Raw genomic sequence first — 17,228 nt, forward strand, 5'->3', positions numbered from 1 at the left:
TTTTGTTAAGCTTGGTTCCCGGAATGCTGGAAGCCAGGCAGGAGATGGAACCAGTCTTCTCTAGAGAAGCTGAGTACATTCTAAAAACGACCTATGGATATTGGCATTTTGGAGTTCACCCAAATATAGACGGAAAACCCTCTGTCTGATTTAAGCAGGAAAGGAATTTATGGAAATAATATTTAGGACTTGCAGAATCACTGGAAGGCCATGAAACTAGGTTTGGAAAATGGGCAAGAGCAATGGATGACACCAAGTGACCAAGACAACACTCACATTCTACAAGAAAGCTGGCGTGATGCTGCCCCTGAGCCCTGGATGTCCAGCTTTGCATGGCCACCACCAGCACTTGCACGAGGGTGCCACTGTCACCACAGCCACCACTGCTGCCACCAACCTCTGTGTAAATGGCTTCGCTGCCTCTCTGCTCTCTCCAGACGCTACTTTTCAGTTCAGCATTCAGGATATGGGTATCCTGTTGGTTGAGTGACAGGTTGTATCTCTGCACTCTATCTGTAAGAATGGTTGGTTAAGAGACAATGTAGCATTTTTAGCTTTCTGTTTTAGAAGACAGACTCTATCTAAGGCAAGGAATTTCCCTGGGTATAGGAAGAGTGCTCAGACACTAAACAGATGCCAGGCAGTCATGATTATATTTTTCCCTATGTCCAGTTTCCCCAAGTAAACCTACTGGGTTCCTACCCAATCCCCTACAAGAAAGTTTGTTTAGTAGTCAACAAGTCCTTCCCCCATACAGATACTAAATATAAAAGGATAGCCCGTGAAAGCAGAGATGTGAGCAAAAGCTTTCCATGTGAGAAAGACAGTGATCACCACAAACAGAAGAAAAGGAAACTGGGAAAATATAGACACTGAATGTGAAAGAAAAGTTTAAATATTGCAAAATACTGCAGTCGTGAAATAATGGAATTTTTTATTGGAAGAAACAATCAGAGGACACAAAATTTCTTCAGAATTGAAGTCTAAGAGTCAATATGAAAAATTAAATTGTCTGGTTGGAAAATGAAATTCAAAAAGTTCTTCCAAATGCCTCAAAGAAAAAGAAATGGAGGGTGGGAGAGAAAAGAGAAGGGAGGTCTCTTTTCGGGAGGTCCAGTATCCAATACATAGAACATTTACAAATGAAAGAAAGAAGTAAAAGGAAATTATAAAAAATAAAGAAATAAAATTTCGCTTCACCGAAAGAGATGTTTTTATATTGAAAAAGCCCACTACATGTTCAATACATGGACTGACACAGAGGCAACTCCACTATTAAAGAGATTATCCTAAAAAAGTTCCTGAAAAAGAACATGTAATATATAAAAGAGCAGGAATCACAATATGATTGGATGTTTCAGTTCCAATAGTAGAAGCTAGAAGTTAATGAAACAACACCCTCAAAAAGTCTAATGGTAAATGTTTTACTATTTAGAGTTCTATACCCAGCCGAACCACGAGTCAGTTCTAAGGCTAGACATGCCCAAACTCAAAACTTTTACAACCTATGTACTTCTTAAGCAGTTGCTGAATGAATATAATGGTCTATCAAATGAGGAATTAAACTAAGAAGCAGGAAGATAGAAAATCTGAGAAGCATGGGATCCATTCAGGAGAGGAGGGAAGGAAGTGCCAGGAAGATGAGGATGGGACATTTCTGGGGGTGCTTGTGCAGTAGACCCAGAGGTTCGTCAGGCTGAAGATGGAGAGCTCTAGGAGAGAGGTCTGCAGGGACGAGAAGTGGAGGTGATAGTGCACCTGCTGCTTTTGGCCATGTGGGAAACAGTAATGAGAAGAATTTTTTTTTTCTTACTGAGTTTAGGAAGAATTAAAGGTAGGTACATAGAAACTAAGCAAATGGGGGTAACATGAAGCAATTATTAACCCCAGGAAAAAGAAACAATTGAGCAAATATAACCATAGTAATATAAATCCTGATTTTACACACACACACACACACACACACACACACACACACACGACTGTGATATAACTGTGATTCACACACATACACATACATACATCTACACATACATATGAACATAGAAAGGGCAAGAGCAGTGAGGTAGGGGCTTACTGGAAGCATGCTTATTTCTCCTAAAACAGAACTTCAGCAGAGAATAAGATTGATAAACCAAGAAACAGTACATGAGCGTGCTATGTAAGAATGTGGAAATACTGGAGGCCCCAGTGCTGTGAATCCCCAGTGCTTGGTGGCTCCTGGGAGTGGAGAACATGAAGTGAAGCCCTGCCGTGTTGTGTTTTACTTTTGTCTTTTCTTTTTATGCCTGTAGTGCTATTTGCCTTTAACTAGTGCATGCATTCCTTTGATAAAAACATACATGAAAAACTAAATAAATAGCATGGCGGAGTATCTCTGTACCATAGGTTTATTCTCCTATGGATTGTAAAATCACTTTTCAGTGTTTGTGGTACCACTTGTTTTCCTGTTCAAATGTGGTCGACATTTATCATGAAGTCTGTGCTACGGACTAAGTATCCTAAAGCCAAGTCTCTGCAGTCACTTGGCCTGAAGCACTTGTGGTTTGGGGTGCGGGGGGTGCATCAGAAAACCATGAAAAATCAAGACGTTCTGTATGATGTCTTTTGGGAGCCAACGATGTAGGGCAAGTGTTGGGGACTTGAAGAGAAAGAGTGGAAGCTACTAGCTTACAAGGAATGGAAATTCTGGCCGAGCTGGGGGTGGAGGGAGGGGTCTGCTGAAGGAATGAAGATTGCAGAGAGCTGGTGTCAGGTGAGCAGGAGTCCTGGGTCTCAGCAGCGGAAAATCCCTTCTGCTTCTGGATGGCCATCATTTCCAAATGTGGAAAGAGAGACTACAGAGCCCAGCAATATTTTCTTGTTTACTTGCCATTCCTCCCCCTCCACCCCCCCGAAAGGGTTCCACTGATTTCCATTGCTTCTAGCAACATAAGGATGCCTATTTTAACTTGTAGACCATTAGCAGTGAGTACTGGCATTCCTAGACCTTTTCCTAGTAGGTATAAAGGGATGCAGTGTTGTTTTGATCTGTGTGTCTTTGCTGCTTTATACCCATGATTGTTATAACACCAGTTAGGCTATTCCTTGCGCTTGTGTTCTCCAAAAGAAGTTTTCTTACTCTAACATATTCTTTCTTTTAAACCGGTTTCAACTACAGTTTTGTCAGAAAACTTCAAAATCAGTTATTTTGTGAGTAAACTTCAAACTGACAGCCCCTCACTGTTTTATTGCAAGCAGAGCTGGTGTTAGAAGTTAGTAATGCATCGTGAAATCATAATTTCTTTAAAGTAGAGAATCCCTGGGATCTGGATTTTTTAATCAACATAATTACCTGCAGCCTCTCAAGGGATGCAGTGAAAAAAGGTAACATGGCAGGGGATGGTGTGGGGTGTGGACAGCTTCCTGAAAGAGACTATACCCACATGGAATCTTGAAAGAGAAAGAGGAGAAACAAGGATGGGTAGGAATAAGCCACGAGAAGGAGGGAAGAGAATTGTATGAAGTCGTGTTCCAGCAGCAGTTGCTGCTTGGTTTCTCCTGAAGGCTCAGGAGTACATGCAAGGTGCATTCCCGTAATTGCAGCAGGTTCCCTTTCCCTTTGGAGCTGAAAGTTCAGAGAGTGTAAAGAGACACAGCTGTTAATAAAGGAACTCTATCATGCATTTGGGAAATTCTTCTTTTATCCTGAAAGCGGAGGGAAGCTATTGTGAGGTTTTAAGCAAGAGAGAGTGTAAGTGCTGTGGTCGCATGCATGCACCTTAATAAACACTCTGTACTGAATTAGCAAATGATCAAATTTGAAAGCAAGCGCTCATGCAAACACACAAGACTACATTTTAAGATCAAATTTACCATTCTAGTTAGGGGATTGGTTTCACTTTGCCACAAAAATGAAAAGGGTGAGCAAGAAACAAAAGAAGACTTTCTGCTACAAGATTTTATCTTTGAACACTTGGTTGGTGTGCATTTTACTTAACTTTTTTTCTAGTTTGTAAACGAACGTTTAAGTGATAAAGTTAATAAATTTGGGAGTAATTCTCATTTAACAATCAGTGTGTTTTTGTTAAGTTTGGGGGAGTAGATAAAAATAATTTTATTTAAAGGTCACATATAATGTGTATGTATATTTGTATATGTACATAATTAATAAACACCAAAAATCTGCAGGAATGTGGTGTGCATTGAATTAAAATTATTTCATTTGCTCATCTTAATTTGTATTGACAAGTTAGCAGAAACTTTTGTATAGGGCTCCTATTTTCAGAACCAGGGTATATATAAAAGATTGAAAATGTGTCCGTTGTCAAGTGTTTCATCAAGTATGTTGTGTCAACTTGGCAAGGGGAGGGCCCCTACTTCCCCTGAGCGTAAGTAGATTCTTTTCATTCTTCATCCTCCATCCCTCTGCCTCTCTTTTCTGGTTCTGTGAGTACTTGGATTATGTCTTTTCCGAAATGAGCTACTCTGTGCACTGGTTCCTTTCTCTCCTCTGTTCTTAGTCAGTGCCTGCCGTGTGTGCGTGTGTGCGTGTGTGTGTGTGTGTGTGTGTGTGTGTGTGTGTGTGTGTGTCTCCAGCCCACACAGTGTCGGGAAGAATACACAAAACTATTGGGGTGGCTACCTTTGCAGTTGGAGTCCCCTGAAGGAAAGAAAGATACATGTTTCACTTTTCCTGCATCATTGCAGTTTTTTTTAACAAACGAGAGGCATATAATTCATTTAAGAAACAACTTCAAAAAAGGGGGCAGCAATTGGGGAGATTTTTGTGTGGGTCAAAAAATTATATGAGGGTAAAAGATAAAAATGATTTTGACCATCGTTAATTTGATGCAGTCATCTTAAAATTCTGGTTTCTGTTGTATCTTCCACCTGGGCTGTACTAAGCACCCCTCCTTCTGTTTCCCTGTTAATGTGTTGCCTCACTTTGCTAGGATTTTTAATTGCTGACTCAATTGTGTATTGGTTTACCTTTTAGTTATTTCATTGTGATGGTGCCTTATCCAGCTCTAACTGATTCGCTTCATGTTGCTCTTTTAAGAGATTTGCTCATCTTTATGGCTCTTTTTCTTGCCCTTTGATGATGAGTGGATAGAAGGAAGGAAGGTCAAACAGGTTATTTTTCATTCACTGCTGTTGTGAAGGCTCTTTATGGGAGAGATGAAGCTAAAATGTATTAAATTTTTGTTACGTGGATTTTTTTTGACATGTCTTCCTCAACAACACTGATATTTACAAGATACGCTTAATGACATTTTAGATTACAGTATAAATTCTATTAATTTATCAGTTAATTTCTAATTCGTCTTAGCTGAGACCATGTGACTTGTTTCCAGTGATTCCATTTCAAGGACGCTGAAGTTAGGTCTTTGGGGATAAGGATTGGATGCATCTCTGCCCTCAAGAACGTTATCATCTAATTGAGGAGAAAAGGCCCAGTCATATGTAGAGTGAATTACGGAATTTCAGAATGTAGTAGAAGGAGAGGCTTTTTAGGAGGGTGGGTGCCCAAGTGCCAGGGGCATGGATGGGTCAGACCTCTAGAACAGTTCGCCAGTCACTACTGAGCGGCAGGGTCTTCACACCCAAAGTGGCGGACAGTACCTGCCTGCTCAGTGCTGTGGGGATAAATGAGGGGGCGTACAGTAACTGGATGCTCAAATTGTCGTGACAACTGATGGCAGCAGTTTGAAAGACAGCATGGTGTGGCAGATAGGATAGGAGTCAAGGAATGAGGAAACCTGACTCCACATGTGGACTCGGCCTTTCGCTGTTTAACCTTTAGTGGGCTTAGTTTCTGGCCCTGAGACACCACATGTGGAAAACGAAGGTTTCCGACGAGATCTTTTTTATAACGCACAATTTTAAATTCTGAATGTGAGACCAGAGAGGGACACCTTCAATTCAGCTTCAGTCCGGTAGAGCTTTATGACAAGGTGCTACAGGATGTCTAGGGCAGACCTATTTCCTGCTATGACCGGAAGAAGGAAACATTTTGGGGGTCAGGTGCCATGTAGTCCTGAATTCCAGGCTTGAGTCACAAGAATGGAGGTGACGTTGAGGAGCCACTGAAAATTTCTGGAAGATAAGAGACATGACCACAGTAGCTTTCTAAGGAAGTTAATTTTCAATATTTTTTCCCCTACTGGATGTGTTTCCTTTGGGTGTAGAGCTTCATGTCTGGGTAGGACTTAGCAGTGATACTCAGGCTATAAGGAGAGGCCTTTTTTTTTCTTTAGATGAGGTATGTTCAAAGTAGCTTTTCTGCCATAAATTCTCTAACTGCCAGCCCAGTGTTTCCTGACAGAGAGCCCACTATGCAGTGAGGACTCTGTGTCAGACCTCATAGGGTGCCTGCGAGGACCGAAAGAATGAACAGCGGTCAGAGTGAAACGGGTGACAGGGTCCTGCTCTCGCAAAGCCCTGTAGGGAGGGAGAAGACTCAGAAAAAAGAGAGAGTGCAATGAAACAGACAAAGAAACCATCTGCAGTCCGTACTTAAGGACATGCTAAGGCATTGTGGAGTGATTTTACGGTTTAATTTTTTCTTTTTAAGCTCTCGGTCCTTGGGTGGTATTTTAAAATCTGCTAAGTGAAATATGGTTGCTGTTGGTATTAACCTTGATTAATAGCGGTTTGGGTATTAGAGTTGTGCATAGAAGGAACTTCATGTTCACCCGTTCTTACTGATACTACTTTCTGCTCTTTGCCTAAGCGAAATCTAAATGTGCTTTTCCAAGTGCCCTTTCTTAAATTCTTTTTGGAATATAAATATCCAAATGAGAAAACCGTGATATCTTTAATAAGCCATTGTGACCTTCTATCTTACTGAATGAACCCTCTCTTCCTACACTCCGGTCTTCTTTTTCCAGCTAATTACAGAGACTTGGGGGTGGAAATGTTCCCTCTTTGTCTCCTCGTTAGATGGTGACTGGCTTAGTGCAAGAGTAAACAGTCAAATAGCCCATGTCAGCAACCGGAAAAGTTGTCTTGGTGACAGAGTCTCAGCCGGGGAGCCTCCTGTGTGGATCCAAGGCAATTTTCGTGGCTTATCTAATTTAAATCAGACTTTAAAACAGTTCAGATCACCTCTTTCCCTTCTGACCTCAGAGGAGGAAGTCAATACTCGTAGACTCTTCCTCTCGAGGTTAAGTATACAGTTTCAGTTCCTCAAGCCATCCATGCCTGATAGCACTTTCCTGCTGCCCTCCTGAGGGTTTGTTGGTCTGTAAGTCCAAATGGGAACTGTCTCCAAGTTTAGCCCAAATCTCTGCAGAAGGAGGCTTGTGAGGACAGAAGGTACAATGTACGTGTACGTGAGAAGGTAGATGTGTGCCAGGAAAGGGGGACAAGTGATGATGGCTCAATCTGTGCTTTGTTTAGTCAGCCTCACCTGGCGTTCCATGTCATTACAACCTTGTAAATGAGGCTCTGAGCATGAGGGGACTTTTATGTGAATGCTAAGTGTAATGAAAGCATCTGTACAGGAGGAAATACACGCAATCGTGTTAATCATCTATGAGGTAATTATTCAAATCCTATAAGTACTGCTAATCTTATAATCTTCAGTACTCTCTACTTCATGTAGCCCTCTTTGATTTCATTTTAAGCAGGGGATTTAGCACAAGATAATCTCATTGGAAGGACCTGACATCTGTTGAATTTTGATTTTTTTGGTGACTTGAATGGTTGGAGGTTTAACATAGTGCAGTATTTTATAATTAGTATTCAAATGTGTGTTCATTATACCACCTCAGATCATATTTTAATTTTCTTTTTAGTGACAGAAGGATGGGGTTATTTTTTCTCCTGTTTTTTTTTTCTTCTGATTATAAAAGTCACACGTGCTAATGTTAGAAAATAAATAACATAGACAAATATTAAAAAAAGGAAAAAACAGGGCAGCCAGTTAGCTCTGTGGTTAGAGCACAGTGCTCATAACACCAAGGTCACCGGTTCGATTCCCACATGAGCCAGTGAGCTGCACCCCCCCAACTAGATTGAAAACAATGACTTGACATAGAATTGATGGGTCCTGGAAAAACACACTGTTCCCCAATATTCTCCAATTTAAAAAAAAAAAAGGAAAAACAGAAATTATTCATAATCCAGTTACCTAAAGACAATCCTTTGGTGAACTTTCTTTGGCTTGTTTATATATCTATATGTAACTTTTTTTTTTAAGCGTAGCAAAATTTGTAATATACATACCGATTTATTTGTAGCCTGAATTCTTTTAAAACGGCCTGCAGGTCCCCAATTACGCTCAATAAGATGCACAGTATAAAAAGGTTCTTCTTTTTTTTTAAACTGTGTTCATGGTCAAATCAGTTAAGACGTCTCTTAGTTTAATAAAGTTAGTGTTGTTGGGTTTTTATTTTTAACTGCAGATTTCATGGTGCCTTTAATATACTAAAACGTATTATCCTACCCTAAGGTAGGTGATATACAGTGTGTCCCTGCCTTAGTTAATTGTGGAACCCTTTTTTTTGGTGCATTAATAACTTGAGGAATTTGAAGCACAGTTTGGGGAAAGTTGACAAGCATCACATCGTGTATACTAGGCACTTACTGGTTGTCCGCCCTGGCCTCCACTTCTCACATACCCTTTTCCCCGGGTCGTGCTTGGTAAGAAGTTGTTTAGTACCAGATCATATTTGCTAGTCAGCTGTTCAGAACCAGATCACAGTTTACATACAGTATTGATGAATACATTTTTAATGTATTTTAAATGAATAGTAATGTACAAATTAGTACATTAAAAAACACTCATTTGCTTCATTGATCTAACCTGGTCTCTGGATATCCAAGGGCCAGGTATGGACTCTCTCAATGTCTCTGATAAGGTGTGAATTCCAATTTCTTTTCCTTGAAAGTGTTAGTTTACTGTCCCTCAAACACTTACTATATTTCCTCTAATAATTCTGATTCACTGTTACCTTTCTACTTATGTTATTCTATTTTTACTTTACTTTCTACCTCTCACCTTCCTATTTTAAGCTCCTCAAACCTATCTCTTTGGCATTAAACAATTGCTTTTTCATATGTTTAATCATATTTAAGTATGAGATAAACAGTCACATTTATTTCTGTTCTCCTTTGTTTTGCCAGCTGTTGAACCATTTCACTACTCATCAATAAGTATACCATGTAACTTGGTCCGTACCTTCTTTATTCTATCACCCCTCTTCTGTCATCAAGTGTTCTGCCAAATTTTCATGTTGTTTCCTTCACCCTCAGATATACAAAGTATCTTTAAGCCTTACTAGGCCTTTGAAGTGTAACTTTCTTTACTGAACTTTTTTTAGTTGTTAGCAGGGTGGGTGGGAGGCAAATGTTATTCTCTCTTTTGGTTCTTGGCCAAACAGACACATTTTAAATTGCTTTATTACCTCTAAATCCCAATGTAACTTTATCCTCTTATATATGTTTTGTATCTATAATTTCTTCGTCCAATTGGTTAATTTCAGGGCAAGTTACTTGAATCTACTTTCAAATCAGCGTTTTTCAGATAATGAACATTTGGAGAGCAAGAACTAGGTTCATCAACTCCATTTTCCCCAATCCTTCCTGCTTTTTGTCAAAGGGACAGAATGGAAATGAAAGAAGGGGGAAATTCCAGTCTAAAAAGTTATGTGCTGATTCATAAAGCTTAAATTATCCATGACATTGCACTGAGATGTTTGTATGTATTTCAGGCTAACTTGAAAGATGAGATGTCCCTTTATCTGAGTTGTTACTTTAGTGTGATGTGAGTAAAATTCAGGAAAGCCAAGATGGGATATAAAAAAAAAATAGTTTGCCTTATTTGGTTATCTTAGCTAATTGAATGTTCAAGCACTGTGAAGTTATAGTTCTGTTTTAAAATAAAGTTTTGTATTACATTCTAAAGTAAGAATATTTATGCATATTCTAAATCTGTGTATGCAACTTCATAAACTGTTTACATTGACATGTTCATAAATACTCTAAGATTGTATAGTTCTGGGTTATTGGGGCATTTGAAGTTACTCATCTTTAAACAGTGAGAGTTGGCCCTGTATTTGAGGATATACCAGTTAAGGAATCTAACAACTTACCATTTTAGAAAATGGAAGTATTTGATGAGGAATGCTATATCTTTTCAGTGAATATACCACATTGTAGTATAAATCATTTCAGGAAAGAAACTGTAGTTGTTGGTTTTTGTTTTGTTTTTTTTCCTTCCCACATCTTCTTGTATAGCCTTTAAACTATTTTTTATGCCTTTGGCACAAAGAAAGTTTTCCCATGTTCTTTTTGTGTGGTTCCTTGAATTATTTATTGTTCTCACTTCCTTACCATCTATTTATTTCTTGGAAAAAAAATGCTTTTTTTCCCTTAATTTTTCTGCTTGTTTGTTAATTCATTGTAGAAAATAGATAAGGATGATATCAAATGAGCGCTTGCATATATTTTATCTGGAGTGTAGGGGAGTGGGTCATGAGTTGAGATTTGGAGGTAACTGCATAGAGATGGTCTTTAAAGCTGCGAGTACCTATGACATCACCAGACAGTACTGGCTACCATGCAGATATCGCCCCAAGTAATTTCATTCTGTCTTCATTCAGTTGCACAGGCAATTGTGATCCAACCACGTCCACACCCTGCTTTCCAGGGTAATATTTTTACTCCCAGGTACCCATGCCTGCCGTCTCATCCTAAGGCACTCAGTGCTCACGTGCATCCTAATACAAAAAGTATGAAGAATGCAAGAGAAGTAAGCCAAGGACACCACCCTGCAATCACCAGCTTTTCAATGGAGCCCACCGATGATATTGAGGAGAGAGAGAGCAAGGGAAAGTGAAGAACAGGGCTGTCATGGAAGTGTAGAGAAGACAGTTCAGGAAGGAGTCGGGGAGTCAAGAGTGTGGTGTCTCAAAGAGCCAGAATGACAAGGGCCACTTTACAGTGTCTTTCCTTGAGGGAAGAGACTGTTTCCTCAAATATCCCTGGCACCAGGGATGCGGTTGACACTCAGAAGAGAATGCAGAAAGGCTGGGGATGGTTTAGCGGAGAGGACAAAGCACTTGGAGAAGAATGGCTTTATCAGTAAAGAGTGATAGGTTACATTGTGATAGACCATGACTGATGAAAAGACTTTCAACTGATAAGAATAGATCTTGTTTTCTGGTACAGTTTCCAACAACTCGCTGAACTAAAAGTAGGTTGGTATTCTAGCTAAATGGATCTACCATGGACTCTAATAGTACTTATAGCTGTAAAATTACCTGTGTAACTGGGGTCAGAGCCCCAGACAGCAGTTTCCAGGCTCTGGGCCTCACATAGAAAGCTGCTGGCTCAGGTAGTAAATGGCCATCAACTGTGATTGGATGGCCATCAGCTGTGGCTAGTTGGCCGTCAGCTATAACCAGTGAGCTATTGGCCACTAATATTGCTGCTGTGGCTAGGCTAGCAGAGGATGGGGGCTAGCGAGAAGATGGAGGCTGAGCTAGCAAGCGCGGATTACAGTTAGCACGGTGGAGTGCGGGTTGTGGATTGCAGAGAAGTGGACAGCAGGTTGCAGACAGTGTGGCTCCTGCCTCCTGTGTCTCCAACCCAGCCGCCAGTGAGAGTATAGTGGCATGACTCCCGTATCTATGGCTCCGTGGGTGTTCCTTTTTGGCCTCATCATATCCTGCGTTCTTATGTGGGGAGCGGGAGCAGAGACCCCGCCTGACACCCTGCATGACAGTAACAAAGGAAATATTTTTATATACCCTGCTCTTTCAACACAGAGAGGTGACATGCTATAAGTTAGTATTGCTCTACTGTTTAATTCTATTGCTTTTTACCATATTTAATGGTGCGTAGGCAGGTTTGCTGATAATCAAGACAGTTGCTAATAATTGTCAGCATATGTTTGCTATTTCCATCAATCCTAAGGAATAGATTTTAGGTGTTACTGATCTGCCATCATACAGTCATACCTTGTTTTATCTTGCTTTGCTTTATTGTGCTTCACAGATGTTGCGTTTTTTACAAATTCAAGGCAGGACCCTCCCCTAGCAAAAAGATTATAGCTCACTTTATTGCGATACTCACTTTGTTCCAGTGGTCTGGAACCAAACCTGCAGTATATCCGAGGTACGCCTGTATTATACAGTTGGGTGACATTCTTTATTTTTTACTAGTAGCTTAATAAATGCACAGCATGTATATTTCTATATATGCTAGTCAGTGTCCAAAGTTTGTATTACACCAAAAGGGGGATGATGTTGTAAATAAGGGTGAGGGAAGGGAGGGAGGGAATGAAAGCGTGAAAGTGGGAAAGAAGGTCCTTATTACAGAAAAAAATTGTCATCTAACTTAGTTGTCTGTCTTGAAGTTTAACTGTGAGCACACTCTCCTTTTATGTGCCCATCCATATTTTGAAATTAAAAAAATAATTGAGTTGTTATAATCAAGATATAATTAGGCTTGGTATTTCTTTTAAATTGTGAAGAAATTTTTGTTTAAAATAAAGAGTTTTAGAAACCCATTAAAAAATATACAAAGCATATGGGATGGTTCTGAAGAGGAGTCTACACTAGTGATGGCCAAGCTGGGCATTTCCAAGTCAGTTCACGGTATTGTATTTTAGTGCTGGCTTTCAGGTTCCTCCTGCAATGGATGTGACTTCACATATACCCAAAAAGACAGTTCTGCAACAAACTGTTTTCCAAGGGAAATGAATTGTGGCAAGAATGAGCTTTTATCACGGTGGGACCGGAGTGTTGGCCTTTTAGAGAATGAAAGTTCTGGGAATAATAAGTGATTTATTTTGATTTCTATGAGCTTGTGAGAAACATTGAAAGCATCTGGTTTTTATAAGAATCTACTTAGAATTATTCTTTATGCTTGTGTATTCTCTTTGAAAGATATTTCATTGAAATATACAGCTTCGTCCCCTCCCCCCTCCCCCCCCAACTGGTTACAAAATAGCTCATAAGTTCTGGTTTGAGTTGTCAAAAGATTTTTTTCTTTGGAGATGCACTGGTGCTTACTTTGCATTTTGGTTCAGTTGCCTGGTTTCCTTCCATTTTAGGAGGGGCCTTCTTGAACCTTAGCTATGGCCACATGTGCTGCCTTTGGACGCAACAGTTAGCACGTTCTTCCGCTTGAAGGCTTACTGTTCAATAGGAGCTTGTAAGTTCTGAAACAAAAAAGGAAATCACAGCGATCCGACAGCAGAAGTATCTAGTAGGCGCAAAAGCCAGGTTTAATTAGGTAGCAGTGCAAAACCATTATCCCCTTCACAAAAGGTGGGGAAGAAGAGTGGGAGTGAGAACAATTGGCGTTTATCTGACCGGCTGCCCAGCCAGCCCCTGGGAGCCCAGCTGGAGCTCTGCTGGCCCTGCATTCTGCAGGCAGCGTGCAGTTTTTGAAACACCCCTAAATGTTCCAGGCTTTAAATAGCAGCGAGTCTTCCAAAATGATGCTGCGTACTGCAAGAGAAATTAAAGCGGCTGCCTTGGAGGCAGGAAGCCGATGAGCAAGATGCTTAATTATCGTGGAAGTAAGTGCTTGTTACCGCTGCGTGGAGTGCAGGGAGCGCTCGGGTCGTCCTCGGGGTGTCAGCCGTGATTTGTAGACAATGCAGCCCTGTCAGCGCAGTGCTGGTTCAGCAGCATCTTTCCAAACATGGATTTGGCAAGAATTTAAAGGCCACCTCTTGTGTAATTTGTGGTCTTGGAAGAGGGTCCTCTGCCTTTATTTTCAGGATGTACACTACTGGGCAGGATTTTGTACTCTGAATTTGTGCCTCTTGCTTCCTGGCTGATGTGCTCCTGAGGAAGTTGGATTTTCTTCGCCCAACACCTGAAGGACGTTAACAATTCTCTGTGGTCCCTTGGGGAGTAAGAAGAGGTCTAGCCAAAGCAGCACTTTGTTTCTGCCATTCTCCTAAATTAGCGCCAAAGGGTGGGGTAGGTTGCCATCGGTAAGGAAGTGCAGGCATTTTGTTGATTCGTGAAATATTTCTAGCTTTAGGAGTAGAGGACTCTAGAGACAGCTTGGGAGGAGGTGGTGGTGAATGCTGTACTCGTCCTGAAATATATGCCTCATCGGGGTAAGTAATAGAGGAAAATACAGAAGCGTGCTCATGGATGTGATGGCTCTGGGAAAACCCTGTTTATTTTCTCTGTTGTATTTGCTCTTGCCAACTATGTTAAGCTTTTGTAAAGAAACAAAAGACAAGTTAGCTTTTGAAATATGGAAGGTGTTAAAAAGTGAGCATTGCGACATAGTCAATAAAATAATTTTTCAATTTTTAGTCTTATTAAAAAACTGACACTACGTTGCTCTAAATGCTGAACTCTGTTGGTTATGTCTTGAATATCTGGCCAGCACAGTGGTTCAGGATATTCTACCTGATTAGAGATCATTGGTGTCTACTTGGAGTAAAAACCTTAGTGTCCTGGAATGAGATTCCACCCCCTCACCCCCAGTTATATGAAACAGTTCAATTAAGCTGAAGTATTAATAGTCTTTTAAAATACGTATAATTTAAATAATGGAGTTTAGTAAATGCTTTCACTTTTCTTCCTTTCTTTCAAACGTGCTTTACTAAAATATATGGGTTGTGAACTGTGAACCACAGCCATTATGGAATCTTTTATTTTCATGTGTCTGATTTTGGCAATTGCATTTATTTATATTATATTACATTAATATTTATTTTTAGATGTATTTATCAAATGCTAATTCCAACTGTCGTTCTATCTTTTAGAGAAAGCATGGGATTACGGCAATCACAGAGTCCCCATAATACAAGTTCCCTTCAGTTTTTTCTGAAAGGAAGCCATCTAGTAAAGTGAAGCAAAAACACTAGTGTGGATTATAATGTTTTGAAGATCTGGATTTTTCAGAAATTTGAAAATAAAGCATCATTTAACCTTTAAATGAAAAAGATTAAGATCTCATGCAACTGCTGTGTTTGCTGGAAACCGTTCTCCAAAAGGGACCCATTTAAAACTTCAATATGATGGTCCTTTCTTCAGGGATTTAAGTCTGATTGCTTTTACATCATGACCAGCTTGAAACGGTCCCAGACGGAGAGGCCTGTTGCCACCGAAAGGGCCTCGGTCGTCGGCACAGATGGCCCTCCCAAAGTCCACACCGACGACTTCTACATGCGGCGTTTCAGGTCCCAAAATGGCAGCTTGGGATCTTCCATCATGGCTCCTGTGGGGCCCCCCCGCAGTGAAGGTTCTCACCATATAACCTCAACCCCCGGGGTCCCAAAGATGGGGGTTAGGGCAAGGATCGCAGATTGGCCCCCACGGAAGGAAAACGTAAAAGAATCTAGTCGTTCAAGCCAGGAAATAGAAACCTCAAGTTGCCTTGAGAGCATGTCCTCCAAAAGCAGTCCTGTGAGTCAGGGAAGTTCTGTTAGCCTCAATTCCAGTGACTCAGCCATGTTAAAAAGCATACAGAACACGCTGAAAAACAAGACGAGACCGTCGGAGAACATGGACTCCAGATTTCTCATGCCTGAAGCCTATCCCAGCTCCCCTAGAAAGGCTCTTCGCAGAATACGACAACGGAGCAACAGTGATATCACCATAAGTGAACTTGACGTGGATAGCTTTGATGAATGTATCTCGCCCACATACAAGACTGGGCCATCACTGCACAGGGAATATGGTAGCACATCTTCAATTGACAAGCAGGGAACGTCCGGAGAGAGCTTCTTTGATTTGTTAAAGGGCTACAAAGATGACAAATCTGATCGAGGTCCAACTCCAACCAAGCTCAGTGACTTTCTCATCACCGGTGGGGGCAAGGGATCCGGTTTCTCTTTGGATGTTATAGATGGGCCCATCTCACAGAGGGAGAACCTCAGGCTCTTTAAGGAAAGGGAAAAACCACTCAAGCGACGTTCCAAGTCTGAAACCGGAGACTCATCCATTTTTCGTAAATTACGCAATGCCAAAGGTGATGAACTTGGGAAGTCATCGGATCTTGAAGATAACCGATCAGAAGACTCCGTCAGGCCCTGGACGTGTCCAAAGTGCTTTGCCCACTACGATGTCCAGAGTGTATTATTTGACTTGAATGAGGCGATTATGAACAGGCACAATGTTATTAAGCGGAGAAATACCACCACGGGGGCTTCGGCAGCTGCTGTGGCTTCCTTGGTCTCGGGACCGTTGTCCCACTCAGTCAGTTTTAGCTCCCCAATGGGCAGCACAGAGGACCTGAATTCCAAAGGAAGCCTCAGCATGGACCAGGGAGATGATAAAAGCAATGAACTTGTAATGAGCTGCCCTTATTTTCGGAATGAGATAGGTGGAGAAGGTGAAAGGAAGATCAGCCTGTCAAAATCAAATTCTGGTTCCTTTAGTGGATGTGAAAGTGCCTCCTTTGAGTCTGCACTCAGCTCCCATTGCACGAATGCAGGAGTGGCAGTGCTGGAAGTGCCCAAGGAAAACGTGGTGTTGCATCTGGATGGCGTGAAAAGGTACATTGTGGAACACGTGGACCTCGGCGCCTACTATTACAGGAAATTCTTCTACCAGAAGGGTAAGTAGAGGTCTTCTGTTATTTTAATTTTCTGTGCTGTGCTTTCTGAAAAAGTACTGTCTGTCTGGTTTTTTTATTGGTGACATAAAGATTTTCAGGAACTCCTTCTTTTTCGTGACGGTAAAATAGTAAAATAGGTATTTGCCACCATGTATTTCTTTTTGCATTTTTGAGTTACTTTCTCCTTTCAGGTATTAAAATGTCTTGTATATAAATATTAATGTTTATTTTTTTTTAAATAAAAAGTCCTTTGATTTAGCGGATGAAATTATAGTCTTTGTGTAGAAGACTTGTGTCACCTTTAGGGATAAATGTTAGATAAAGTTGAAAATATTTTAGATATAGCTTCATCTTAAGGATTACAAAAAATCTTATTGCTGCCTTTCATTTATTTAACACTTTTACAATCAGAACAGGACTATTTTTCTGCCTCAGTGTTCTCATCGAATGTAATACCTTCCTCTCCATTTCACAGAAATTTTAGTGAAAATTAGTTACATTATTTGACAAAAGTCACAGACTCAATGAGTCTCAGAGCCAGGAATCAAATTTAGGTCTTAATTTGAATAGGGCACTGAAGAGATAAATACCTTTAACATGTTTGTGACTTTCTTTCAAGTCTTTTCTGTTTTGTGGGGGGAAAATGTATACATATATTATTAGATTGTACTTTGTATATAGTTTTATCCCACACTTTTAAGAAA

At 40.6% G+C, this 17,228-nt stretch overlaps 1 protein-coding gene across 21 annotated transcripts in view; it reads left to right on the forward strand.

Annotated features, from left to right (window-relative positions):
• Nucleotides 1–17,228, forward strand: part of SIPA1L1 (signal induced proliferation associated 1 like 1) — a 350,224-nt gene that overhangs the window by 183,403 nt on the left and 149,593 nt on the right. For 18 of the 21 annotated variants that reach the window (XM_074327262.2, XM_074327274.2, XM_074327276.2 and 15 more), the window contains one exon: nt 14,729–16,524. In XM_074327262.2, coding sequence (XP_074183363.2) covers nt 15,027–16,524 — 1,498 coding nt within the window. In that variant the 5' untranslated portion in view covers nt 14,729–15,026. Of the gene's footprint in view, nt 1–13,382; nt 13,517–13,983; nt 14,069–14,728; nt 16,525–17,228 lie in introns of those variants that run through there. The other 3 variants (XM_074327270.2, XM_074327275.2, XM_074327266.2) reach the window with 3 other exon arrangements.

The sequence above is a fragment of the Rhinolophus sinicus genome, chromosome 3, assembly GCF_057876585.1.
Source record: "Rhinolophus sinicus isolate RSI-liver-muscle chromosome 3, RSI-T2T, whole genome shotgun sequence".
Lineage (NCBI taxonomy): Eukaryota > Metazoa > Chordata > Mammalia > Chiroptera > Rhinolophidae > Rhinolophus > Rhinolophus sinicus.